The following is a 13,641-nucleotide window of genomic DNA, read 5'->3' as shown; positions in this document are numbered from 1 at the left end:
CAGCAAAAACTTCTCAAAAAAAAAAAATAAAATAAAAAAGGAAGCGCTCCTGGAGGTGCCTGATAGTGGTGCAGCAGTGACACAGCTGGTCCCATATGGGTCAGCACCTAACTGCTGTGGCCAGATTCGCATGTGGATTTCGACATTTCTGCTTATTCAATTTTCTGTTTCCAAAAGTTCTTCAGCTAATTGCCCCCCTTGCATTATCTGACAAATTGTGCTTCTTTTTGGGGGGAGAGTTTTTTGCTATAGGGCGCGTGCGCTCCCCAGAGAGTTTTTTATTTTTATCAGGTTGTGGGCTCAAGATTACTCTGGCTTTGTAAAATGATCTGGAAAATTTCTTTGCTCTCCATGCGCTTTAAGTTCACACAGCCTTACAATCAGAGGTCCTTTAAAGGGCTGGAAGAATTCACCCATGGCCATATTTGACCTCATTGCTCTTTCAATTTCTTTATGTTGCTATCCACTTACAAGTGACATCCTTCTTGATTTCACTGCGCTATCTAAGAAAGTTATTCATTTTATTCAGGTTTTCATATTTATTAGCAGAAATGTGCAGTTTTTAAATTTCTTCCATATTTTGTGTCTGAGCTTAGAATAACCCCTTCCTTTTTCTTTTATTAGGATAGTTGCTACTGTGTATCATTAGACCTGTCAAAGAGTTAGCTCTCAGATTCACTTTTCAATTTACTTTCTAATTTTACTATTCTGTTTTCTAAGTATTAATGTATTTCTTTCCTTTGTACTAACTTTCCTTCTTCATTTGGCTAAGGTTTTTATATTATTGCTCTTTTTTCTGAGTTTGAATATTTCATTTTCTGGAATGATATTTTGAGAAGTAAAATTCTTTCCTGTATGGCTATTAGTTATATACCTTTTCCAAGTTAAAACTGTCTCCAGCTCGACTTTCCTCTGAGTTGTCTGTATTCTTCTCATCATCGACTTTGTCTGCATTTGCAAATACAGAGGCCACTCGGACGACAGGCAGAGGCACATCCCGAGGGACAAATCTAACTGAGCTGATGGGCATGGTCCACAGTTTAATCTTCTTAAAAGATTTGGTTTTGGCAGAATATCGTGATTCACAGACAAAAACATCTTCATCGCGAAAGTTTTCTGGACATAATTTAAAGTATTCCTAGAGGCAGAGGAACAAAACAAGTTAGGTGAACTTTCAGAAGACCAATGAAACAAAAAACCAAAAGCAAATACCAACCAACCAAACAAAAGTTAAATTGTTAAGACCTATGACCAATTGACAATAATGGTAAATGGCTGGAGATCTTGGAGTACTTCTTTGGCTACAAAATGGATTTATTAAATACACAACCCTGGGACCAGCAATTGGTGTAATGGGGATGTTGGTGGCCTCCAATGTAGTCGACCATGGTTTGAGTTCTGGACCTGGTGGCTTAAACTCACGCTGGGCACATGTGCGCGTGTGCCCAAGATCCCAAGAGGGGAATGGAGAAGAAGGGATTGCGGTGTGGCCATCCCCTCGAGGGTGATTTCTTGCTTTCTGTCTCTCTGTTTCTCTGTCTTTCTGGTGAGCGCATGCGCCCTATAGCAAAAAACCCCTCCAAAAAAAAAAAAAAAACCGCACCCCTAACTTATAACTACGCAGTTCCATTTAGCTCACAAGTTGCCCTTTGAAAATGTATTCATATTTCATGTAGTTATAATGTTCCTTAAAGCTTTGGATGGGGTTCACGTGCCTATACAAGATAGAAAAGATCCACATTAATATCTAAAAATCAAACTCATAATTTATATGCATACGTAAAAGTGTGTTTTTTTGTTCTTGTTTTTTTTTTGCTTGCCAGAGACAGAGAGAGAACGGGAAAGTGAGAAGTCTCTACCCAGGGGGATATCCATGCTGCAATCCTTTCTCCTCAGTCTCCTCTCAGGATTTTGGACATGCATATGCATCAGTGTGATTTTCAAGCTGCCAGGTTCAGGATTCAAACCACACAGATGGTCATGTGGAATCCAGGACCTTATCCTCTGTGCCACCTGTTGACCCTACACACACACACACACACACACACACACACACATTGCTAGAAGGTGCATGTGGCTCACCAGAGAAAGAGAGAGAAGAAAAGACTTGCAATCTTGCAATGGGGTGCATCATACCACAATCCCTTCTCCTCTACTTTGTCAGGATTTGGAGCACACATGCACACATTCCAGCATGTTTTTCAAGCCATGGGGGCCAGGATTTGAACTGTGGTTGGCCATGTAGGATCTGGCTTCCTTAACTACTAGAATACAGAGCTGGTACCCACACTGACAATTTTTAATAATTATCTTTCAGGAAACATCATTCTTATAAATCAGCCTAGGGCCAGATGGTGCTGTGGTGGTAACACGATACTCTGAGAGGCTGAACTGCATCAGAAGGTTCCAGGTTCGTGTCTGGACTTCTCTGGATACACCAGGCATGCTCGTGATCTGGGGATGGGTGGAGCTGGGAGTGACTAGGGTGACGGATCCTGCTGGGGTGCCTATCTCTCTCTGTTTCTCTTACTCTATGTTTCTAGCTAATGGAAGGAGAAGAAATCGTAGCCTGGTACTATACAAAAATGTACACTATCAGCACATGCTAAAACAGTGTGAGCAAATGGCCTTTTACAACCATGTTCAGGCTAATTTCTTCCCAAATCTTTACATACAGCTATATGGGCACTGCTTAAAAAAAAAAAAAACACAAACAATTTAAAACAGGCTTTCTATTTTTATAAACATTGACTCTTGCATCTTAAAACTATTCTGAGAGAATGAGCGACACTTTTGGGACTAATCAGTTTCTTACCTTGACAAACATGACCACACATTTGCCTAGAATTTTACTAACAGGAACTTTGTTATAATAATCACTCTTAAAAACTTCTTTTTCTAGAAATTTTCGTGTAGCCAGGTGGAATGTTTCATTTGGCCGATAAAACCAACAGCCATACAACCATTTTTCACCTAAAAAAGCCCAACAACAGAGAAAGAGAATCATCATTAACTGACATCATACATTTTCCACAAAATTAGGAAATAATCTATCAAACCATCAGGAAACTAGCACTACGCATTTTTTTTTTTTGGAGAGATTTTCACTGTAGGGCGCGTGCGCTCGCCAGACAGACAGAGAGAGACATAGAGACAGAAAGCGAGAAATCACCCCCCAGGGGGGATGGTCACGCTGCAATCCCTTCTCCTCCATTCTCCTCTCGGGATCTTGGGCACGCATGCACACGCGCCCGGCGTGAGTTTTAAGCCACCGGGTCCGGGACACGAACCGCGGTCAACTACGTGGGAATCCAGCGACATAGCCATTACGCTAACTGCTGGTTCCCAGCACTACGCATTTTAAGTCACAATTTCTTAAAATAATTATCTTAAATAATACTTTAAAGTAATTAAGTGTAGTAAGGCCTAAAATAGTGCTACTTTCCCTGCATACGAATAGATGGATAATACCGTCGAGAAAGGCAGGCACTGACAGCGGTGAGCGTTAGTAAGAACACAGGTATGAAAGACGACGCATCCAGCACAGAGGGGAGGACACCACAGATGCTCCCCATCACAGACAGCTCACAGAACTGGACTGTCCAGATCACATTTTCATCTGATTTTTGGCTTCCCTAACTTCTATTCATTCTCCATGTCTCGACTCAAAGGCATTTCTTCTAGCAAGCCTTTTCAAAAACAAATTCTAAGCCAAGGTACATGGCTCTCTATGATACCTCCTTTTTTATTTATGATCTTCTTTTCCCCAGGGGAAAAAACTGAGCCTTTTGTTCTTCTGAATATCTGCCATCTTACATAAAGTTTGGCTCAAAGGTTTTTTTGTTTTTTGTTTTTTTTTTTCAGAGAGATTTTTGCTAGAGGGTGTGTGTGCTCAGCAGAGACAGAGAGACATGAGAGACAGAAGAAACCATGGAGGGATGGCCATGCCACAACCCCTTCTCCTTCATTCTTCTCTTGGGATTTTAGGCATGCATGCATATGTGCCACTGTGAGTTTGAAGCTGCTGGGACCAGGACTCAAACAGCAGTGGACTATGAGTCCAACAATGTAACCATTACGCCATCTGCTGGTCCCCAAAGTATGTTTTTAATAAGTATCAGTTTAATGAATGAATTTCAACTAGACTTCAGGAAGCTGTATTTCTTTTGACTCAACTTGACACTGCCCAAGAGTGGAAAATTCTCTTTCACATAGTGAGTGCTTAATTATATTTATTGACATGCTGAAAAGCTGTTGATTGATATAATAGGATAACTATTTTTTGGAAGGCACATAAAAAGTCTGATTTAAACTCTTCCCTGAGAGACGAGGAAAAGTAAAACAGTCACATCCCGCCCAACTCTCCTTTGACTTAAAATATACCTACCAGCTGAATCTTCCCACAGCCTCTCAATGCAGACGATATGTGGCTGTAGAGTGGCCTCAGCCGGCTCCACATAGACGTAGTCTCCCACGTGGTACATGCTGTTCCTGAAGCTGCAGTCCTGGCTGTAGGTGCGATGCAAACCAGAGAGGCCGGCAGCACCTGAGGAATCTTCGCTCTTTTCAGCTTCTTAGGTTAAAACAAACCAAAAACAGAAAAGAAAAGAAAAAGGTACTTACTACTAAAGGGATGCTGGAATCAGATGTAGGATTCAAACACTAAGATATTACATATTTATGTCTTGTTGTGATCTTTAAAAGCAGAATTCTGAAAAAAGAGTATGGTCTTCATATTCCCAAAAGCCTGTACCCAAAATTATATTTTTGAGTTACAACTGATTATCATTAATTTAAATAAATACATAACTAAACAAAGGGTTGGGACCAGCAGTTAGCGTAATGGCTATGTCACTGGACTCCCATGTAGTCGACCACGGTTCGAGTCCTGGACCCGGTGGCTTAAAACACACCGGGCGCATGTGTGTGCATGCCTAAGATCCCAAGAGGAGAATGGAGAAGGGATTGAGGCGTGGCCATCCCCCGAGGGGGGTGATTTCTCGCTTTCTGTCTCTCTGTCTGGTGAGCTCATGCGCCCTATAACGAAAACCTCTCCAAAAAAAAAAATTAATAAAATAAATTATTGTTTGAAAAGCAAGGAACATGTAATCTCAGGAGGAACATTTATGACATATTAAGTATATGTTACATATATATATGTATACATATATATAGTTTCTAGTATGTCATACACAATTCATATTTTCTCAGTCTTAATTCCATTAATTGCTTCATATCCATGTAATAACAGGAAAAAGTATATTTCAAAAACATTAAGATAGAGAGAAAGTGCATCAGGGATTATTTCTAGGATTATGTGATTAACGAGTCACTTTTCTTTTTTATGCCTTTCTGTATTACAGGAGGACTATATGAGCATATATAATTAGGAAGATTGTTTTTCTTCATTAGACCCTTTGTTTTTTCTTGTTTTGGCTTGTTTTCTTTTAGTTGAACTGTATTATTATTTTTTTTAAAGAATTATTTATTTAATTTTATGTATTCATTCATTTATTTCAACTTGACCAGAGAGAGACACACAGAGAGAAAGAGAGTGAGAAAGCGAGAAAGTGAGAAAGCAAACCACCAGGTCCGGGACTCGAACCATGGTTGACCATGTGGGAATGTCCAGTGTCTTAACCACCACACCACCTGCTGGTCCCCTCCTAGCTGTATTAATTCGTTATATATTCTGGATACTAGACCCTTACCAGATATATGATTTGTGACTACTACTTCTCATTATGTGCTATAGCCATCATACTTTAAATGTTCAATTAGTATTTTGTTCTGTGAATGTTCATTTTCTATTCTGTTCTTTTTTTTTTAAAGAATTATTTTATTCAATTTATTTATTCATTCATTTATTTTAATTTGACCAGAAAGAGACACACAGAGAGAAAGAGGAAAGTGAGAAAGCAAGACACCAGGTCCAGGACTTGAACCATGGTCGGCCATGTGGGAGTGTCCAGCACCTTAACCACCACGCTACCTGCTGGTCCCAATTCTGTTCTTTTTTAAATTACTCTTTTGGAAAAAATTTTAAATGTATTTTTATTTGTTTAGTTAGTTAGTTATGATAGTTTCATTTGCCAGGGAGCAGGGAAAGTGAGAAAGCAACCCCATTGGGGATGGCCATACCACAATCCCTTCTCCTTCATTTCTCCCCCACTTCAGGACTGTGGGCACACATGCACATGTGCTCAGTGTGTTTTTCAAGCTGCCTGCTTGGAGACTCAAACTGCACAGCCAACTATGTGGAATCCAGACATTCTGACCACCACTCCACTGGCTGGTCCACCCTTAGGTTTTTGTGACCTCACAATAAGCAGAGGCATTAAGTTACTATATCCGTGAATTAACTGACTCTACTCTTGGAATATCTATTTTTCCAGTCTGATGAATTGATAATGATGAAAACATTTCCATTTTATCCCTCTACTATGAAATAGTCAACACCCTGAGTTTTCGTTCACACAGACAGGACTCTTCTTCACAGGTAACTAACTACAAGACCAGTTATAACAATGTATACTATTTCTTTATATTTAATAAAATGGAAAGAAACCAACCTCTTTTTTCTTCTTCTCGTTTTTGTTTATCTTCTTCTATCTCTTTTGGTAATTTTTCCTTTTTCTCTTTCTCCACATCATTATGCAAATGTTTTGTGGTATAGCTGAGCGCTGGTGAAAGAAGGATCTCTCCATTTTTGCAGAGTTCATCACGAATTTTAATAAAAAACTGCTGAAGCTCCACGGCATCTTCATATATTTCAGAATCTGTCCTATAACGGCGTCAAGAATATCCGTTGACATACAAGCTGCTTCTTTTAAATACCTTGACTCTGTTAAATTCTATGAAAAGCTCCCATAATACATAATTTATCTGTCTGAGGTTTGTTAAAGCAGAATCTGAGATGTCATTTCACCAGGGTGAGCCTATGTCCACGTCTCCTTGCCCTCCAGGCTTAATGCTTGCACAGCTCGTGTGACAGGGAAGGCCTCCTGCGTTTCTGCTCAGAGACACAAGGTACATTCACATTCCCCGATTCTGGCAACCAAAGGTGGCTGCTAGAACCAAGGGCAGTACTAAGGCCCACACCTCGTCCCTCTCTCTGCATCGTGAGCCAACACGTTAATTAACTGGTAACACAAGATTCATGTCCACTGTCTTCTTTTTGTACTGCATCATGTCTGCCCAGACCGGTAAGACTCAGTGAACATTTGAACCTAAAGTGAAAAGCCACAGGGGTATTCTTTTATGGTTACAGGCCTCAGGCTTAGTGTTCATTTTAGTTTCCAAGAAATACTATGTGATTCTGGAGAATCAGCAACATAGTGAAAGAAGGGAACAGACCACCTGTGTCATATTTACAACTTTTCTGAGCCTCTTTCCTCATTTATAAAATAAGGGAACTGGACAAAATAAAACTTCTGAATTTAGTCTGGAAGAAATTTATTACTATCTCAAATCTACGGTGCTCTGAGCAAGGCATAAATAGAATTATTCTTCTATTTATTTATTTTTGCTAGAGAGTGTATGTGCTTTCATGAGAGACAGAGAGGAAGAGGAGAAAGCACCTCTCATGGGTAATAGCCATGCCACAATTCCTTCTTCTTTTCTACCTCCTTTCAGGATGTTGGGCATGTATATATGCACCCAGCATGTTTCTCAAGCTGCTGAGTCTAGGACTCAAACCATTGTCATTGGTCATGAAGTGCCCCTACCCACCACTCCACTGGCTGGTCCACCCTTAGGTTTTTGTGACCTCACAATAAGCAGAGGCATTAAGTTACTATATCCGTGAATTAACTGACTCTACTCTTGGAATATCTATTTTTCCAGTCTGATGAATTGATAATGATGAAAACATTTCCATTTTATCCCTCTACTATGAAATAGTCAACACCCTGAGTTTTCGTTCACACAGACAGGACTCTTCTTCACAGGTAACTAACTACAAGACCAGTTATAACAATGTATACTATTTCTTTATATTTAATAAAATGGAAAGAAACCAACCTCTTTTTTCTTCTTCTCGTTTTTGTTTATCTTCTTCTATCTCTTTTGGTAATTTTTCCTTTTTCTCTTTCTCCACATCATTATGCAAATGTTTTGTGGTATAGCTGAGCGCTGGTGAAAGAAGGATCTCTCCATTTTTGCAGAGTTCATCACGAATTTTAATAAAAAACTGCTGAAGCTCCACGGCATCTTCATATATTTCAGAATCTGTCCTATAACGGCGTCAAGAATATCCGTTGACATACAAGCTGCTTCTTTTAAATACCTTGACTCTGTTAAATTCTATGAAAAGCTCCCATAATACATAATTTATCTGTCTGAGGTTTGTTAAAGCAGAATCTGAGATGTCATTTCACCAGGGTGAGCCTATGTCCACGTCTCCTTGCCCTCCAGGCTTAATGCTTGCACAGCTCGTGTGACAGGGAAGGCCTCCTGCGTTTCTGCTCAGAGACACAAGGTACATTCACATTCCCCGATTCTGGCAACCAAAGGTGGCTGCTAGAACCAAGGGCAGTACTAAGGCCCACACCTCGTCCCTCTCTCTGCATCGTGAGCCAACACGTTAATTAACTGGTAACACAAGATTCATGTCCACTGTCTTCTTTTTGTACTGCATCATGTCTGCCCAGACCGGTAAGACTCAGTGAACATTTGAACCTAAAGTGAAAAGCCACAGGGGTATTCTTTTATGGTTACAGGCCTCAGGCTTAGTGTTCATTTTAGTTTCCAAGAAATACTATGTGATTCTGGAGAATCAGCAACATAGTGAAAGAAGGGAACAGACCACCTGTGTCATATTTACAACTTTTCTGAGCCTCTTTCCTCATTTATAAAATAAGGGAACTGGACAAAATAAAACTTCTGAATTTAGTCTGGAAGAAATTTATTACTATCTCAAATCTACGGTGCTCTGAGCAAGGCATAAATAGAATTATTCTTCTATTTATTTATTTTTGCTAGAGAGTGTATGTGCTTTCATGAGAGACAGAGAGGAAGAGGAGAAAGCACCTCTCATGGGTAATAGCCATGCCACAATTCCTTCTTCTTTTCTACCTCCTTTCAGGATGTTGGGCATGTATATATGCACCCAGCATGTTTCTCAAGCTGCTGAGTCTAGGACTCAAACCATTGTCATTGGTCATGTGGGATCCATCTGCCTTAACCACTAGGCGGTAGAGCCAGCCTAGCTTAAATATAACTAATACCAGGGTCTAAAAATAATTCATAAGACCAACCACAGACAAATGTCATTAGCAATTATGGAGACATCCAGTTGGGTATGGCAGGTGCAACATGTCACGCTGACACATGACCTAGGGCATCAGATTCCAGCAAGGCTTCCAGAATGTTTACCCTCCCCCAGTAAAGGTGAACTGGCAAGCCACTGAATTAAACACACTGCCAATAACCTAAAAGTTAGGATATTTCTGGGTGAAAAAATTTTTTTAAGAATTATTTAACTTTATTTATTTATTTAAATTTGACTTGAGAGGGACAGAGTAAGTGAGAAAGCAAGCTGCCAGGTCCGGGACTCGAACCACAGTTGGCGATGTGGGAGTCCAGCACCATTAACCACCATTTACCTGCCGGCCCCATGGGAAGGTTTTCAATATCCTTTGAAGTTACAGAAAGGCTAATATTTGCAGAAAAACAATAAAAATAAAAACTTACCAAGGGAAGAATATACCCCCCTAAGATACTACTTTGGTGGTTATTTCCAGAAGAGAAGTATCTGATGTCTGTTTGCTTAAAATTAATGTTTATTTTATAATAGCTTTTAAGTATAAATCTAAAAATGAAAACACTCTTGGTAAATCTATGTGACAGTAAGAGATTCAGAATCCTATCATGTCACATGGCTCCTTTATGTCTGGAAGACCTGTGGCCCAACTGTGGTGTGCTGTTAAGACATTATGTTCTACAAGCGAGACCACAGGGGAGGTTCAGCTTTGATTACTGGTCCAACCTACAGGTTGGTGTGGTGCTATGCTCCCATAATTCCAAAGACTCCGGGAGACTGAAGCAGGACGACTGTGACACTATGACAGAATGAGACCCTTTATTTTTAAGATTTTTGTTACAGAGTGTATGTGCTCACTAGAGAGAGAAAGAGAGAAGGAAAGTGAAAAATCACTCCCCAGAGGGGATGGTCATGCCACAATCCTTTCTCTGTCCTTGGACATGCACCACATGTGCGTGGTGTGAGTTTCAAGACACTGGGACCGGGACTCGACCATAGTCAGCCGTGTGGGAGTCAAGTGCCTTCCCTACCATACCACCTGCTGGCTCCTGAGACACTATCTTTAAATACATACAAACGTACATACCTGAGATACCCTTTATTACTCTGTCTATTCAATGTGCTATAAGGGTTTTGTTAATCTAAGAGGCCAGGTATTCACTGAATGTACAAAAATAAAAACTCAACATGGAAAAAACCCTAACTCTAATTCTGCTCAACTGGTAGGTAATCTGTTCCTAGGCAGCCAGCAAAAGGAAATGGTTAAGATAAGGGGCTCTTGATGCTGTCCATGTCCTTGTCCTCCCACAGGTCCTGCTTTTTTTTTTTTGAGAGATTTTTGCGATAGGGCAAGTGGGCTCACCAGAGACACAAAGAAAGAGAAAGAGAGAGAAAGAAAGAAAGAAATCACCCCCTAGGGGGGATGGCTACCCTACAATCCCTTCTCCTCCATTCTTTTAGGATTTTAGGCATACACGCACATGTGCCTGGCATAGTATCAGGTTGCCGGATCTGGGATTCGAACCATGGTCAGACAGCACCTTAACCATTATGCTACCTGCTGGCCCCCAACAGGTCTTTCTTACGTACAAAAGAGAGCATTTAATCTAGGAGTAGTTGGCAGGTTAGGAAAACCAGTGGCTAACTGGCCCAAGTCAGTGTTGTGCTGCATACTGCTGTTGGACAAACCACGGTCACCTAAGTGACCTTTTTTCTTCTGTTACATCATACTGCTTAGATTCCTTCTATTTCAGGGTGAGATGCCGGGGAACAGTGGTGGGTAGGGGTAAGTGGTGATGACAGGAAACACTCTTAGAGATCAACATGGTAAATCTACTGACTTGTGAACCTCATTAAATTCATGAACTTAGTATTTCTGGCTGCCTCCTTCATTGCTGGCAATACAGAAGATCAGGGTGTGGTTTATCATTCACTAAACAAAAGCATCCCCATTGATTCTTTTTTTTTTTTTTAAAGGAGAGAGAACTTTGCTATAGGTCATGTGTGCTTGCTGGAGACAGAGATAGAAAGTGAGAAAGCACCCCCAAGGAGAATGGCCACACCACAGTCCCTTCTCCTTCATTCTCCTCCTGGGATCTTGGACACACACACGCATGTACCTGGCGAGAATTTTAAGCCACTGGGTCCAGGACTCAAACTGCGATCCCAAGAAGAGAATGGAGGAGAAGGGATTGCGGTGTGGCCATTCCCCCCGGGTGTGTGTGTGTGTGGGATTTCTCACTTTCTGTCTCTCTCTCTCTGTATTTCTGGAGAGTGCACGCACCCTATAGCAAAAACCTTTCAATCAATCAATAAATAAATCAATAAAGTTAAAATAATTCTTAACAAAAACAACAAAGAAAGGGAAGTCTAGGGACCAGCACATGGTGTTAATGGTTACATTGCTGGACTCTCATGTGGTCAACCATGGTTAGAGTCCAAGATCTGGCAATTCAAAACTCATGTCGGGCACAGGTGTGTGCGTGCCCAGAATCCTAAGAGGAGAATGGAGGAGAAGGAATTATGGGGTGGCCATCCCCCTTGGGGGTGATTTCTTGCTTTCTGTCTGTCTCTCCCTGTCTGTCCAGCAAATGCACATGACCTATAGCAAAAATCTCTCTCTCTAAAAAAAAGAGAAAAACAAAGAACTAAAGTCTAGACTCCACAAGAGTAAGATTTGTCTGTTTCCTACACGGGTGTATCTCATGCGTCGATAATATGGTCATTAACTGTATTCAGTGAATAAAAATTTGTTGAATAAATTACTAACTCCTACAAATTATGACTTCAAGATGCCCGCCCCCCCAACACACACACCATTTTACTCATTTCGGTCCCTACTCTCTAAGGATAAGGCCCTAAACATGTAAGTCAGGATTCTCTTTAACCTGGCGCCAACTCCACCCCATCTCTTGGGCACACCATACTCATTTCCTAACTGTACACCTTTCCTCATAACACTTGCCTTATCTGACATAGCCTTGCCCCTAGTCATTTGAATCCCCCTCACCCTCTCATTCCTCCCTGATGCCTTAGGCCTCCATAGGAGACCTCCAGCCTCCACAGTTCCTTATGTCAATTAGCTACCAGGTTGTGAGCTATTGCCTCATGTCTGGATTTATTTTTCCTACGCACAGTCCTGTCTCATCCATCAGACTTCAAGCTGTTAGAGCACAGAGCTAAGGTTTATCACCCACACTGTGCGCCCGGACTGCATCCTGGGGCGGCTCGGATGCAGCCCTCTGCGTAGAGACCAAGAGAAACCACACTGCTCCCTAGCTGTGTGACATCAGGTAACTTCTCTCTGCTTGTGCTCCTGGTCCTTCACGTGCATGATGGGAAGGTTCCCCTTAAACAGAATGGCTATGATGAGGTTTACAGATTGTCTACATAAAGTGCTTAGCATGGTACTTTACAAAGGGTGGATGCTTAATGGGGATAGAAACCCTCTCCCAACCCCAGCTGGACTTACACTGCCTATGGGAGTATCTTTCAGCATGACAGGTAAGCTCTAGGAAGGCAAAGTATGTATCTTTCACTTTTTAAATTCCCCTAAATGTCCACAAGACCACATAGAAAATATACTATAGTTGCTGAATTAAATTTAACAGCTGAGTATGCTACTGTCATGTAGCGAATATACATATAAAGATCAAAATCAGAAGGAAGTTTAATTTTGATGTAGATTTAAATTTGATTGCTTCTTTTAGGACATTTAATGTCTGCAGTAAACTCTTAGTAATAAATGGGAGATTTAAAAAATAGAAGCCCTTGGGACCAGCAGTTGGTGTAATGGTTATGTTGCTGGACTCCCATGTGGTTGATCGTGGTTCGAGTCCTGGGCCCAGTGGCTTAAACTCACGTCAGGTGCGTGTGCGTGCCTGTGTGTGTGCCCAAGATCCCAAGAGGAGAATGGAGAAGAAGGGATTGCGGTGTGGCCACCACCCCAGGGGGTGATTTTTTTGCTTTCTGTCTCTCTGTTTCTCTCTGTCTTTCTGGCAAGCACATAAGCCCTATAGCAAAACCTCTCAAAGAAAGAAAGAAAGAAAGAAGGAAGGAAGATAGGAAGGAAGGAAGAAAAGAAAAGAAAGAAAGAAACCTGGCCAATAAGAATTTAGAATACTATGCTACAACTGTAATGCTGTACCTCAGATGAAACAGAACATCAAAGCAATATTTCTTCATCTGTCTTGCATTAACTATCACATGTCCTCACATAGAAATGGCTTTGAAAACATACCGATTCATCCTTCTTGCCCTTTCCAATACTTCAAACATATGTTCTTGAAATAAATCAAGCCGCCGGTAGCGATTATTTTCAACATTCTTCCTAATTATGTCAAAGGTAAGTGGAGGTTTGTTAGGAAAGCTGGGATCCA

The 13,641-nt window shown here is 41.0% G+C and overlaps 1 protein-coding gene across 1 annotated transcript in view; it reads right to left on the bottom strand.

Annotated features, from left to right (window-relative positions):
* PBRM1 (polybromo 1) overlaps window positions 1–13,641 on the bottom strand; it is a gene marked incomplete in the record, with an annotated part of 95,642 nt that overhangs the window by 29,974 nt on the left and 52,027 nt on the right. Inside the window, 5 exon segments of the mRNA XM_027768621.1 lie at window positions 875–1,138; window positions 2,816–2,973; window positions 4,388–4,573; window positions 8,023–8,234; window positions 13,503–13,641. Of these exon segments, the coding sequence (XP_027624422.1) occupies window positions 875–1,138; window positions 2,816–2,973; window positions 4,388–4,573; window positions 8,023–8,234; window positions 13,503–13,641 (959 nt within the window).

This window comes from Tupaia chinensis, unplaced genomic scaffold, assembly GCF_000334495.1.
Source record: "Tupaia chinensis unplaced genomic scaffold, TupChi_1.0 Scaffold147003_1, whole genome shotgun sequence".
NCBI lineage: Eukaryota > Metazoa > Chordata > Mammalia > Scandentia > Tupaiidae > Tupaia > Tupaia belangeri.
Note: the sequence above shows the minus strand (reverse complement) of the source record. Positions and strands in the feature narration are given on the sequence as shown.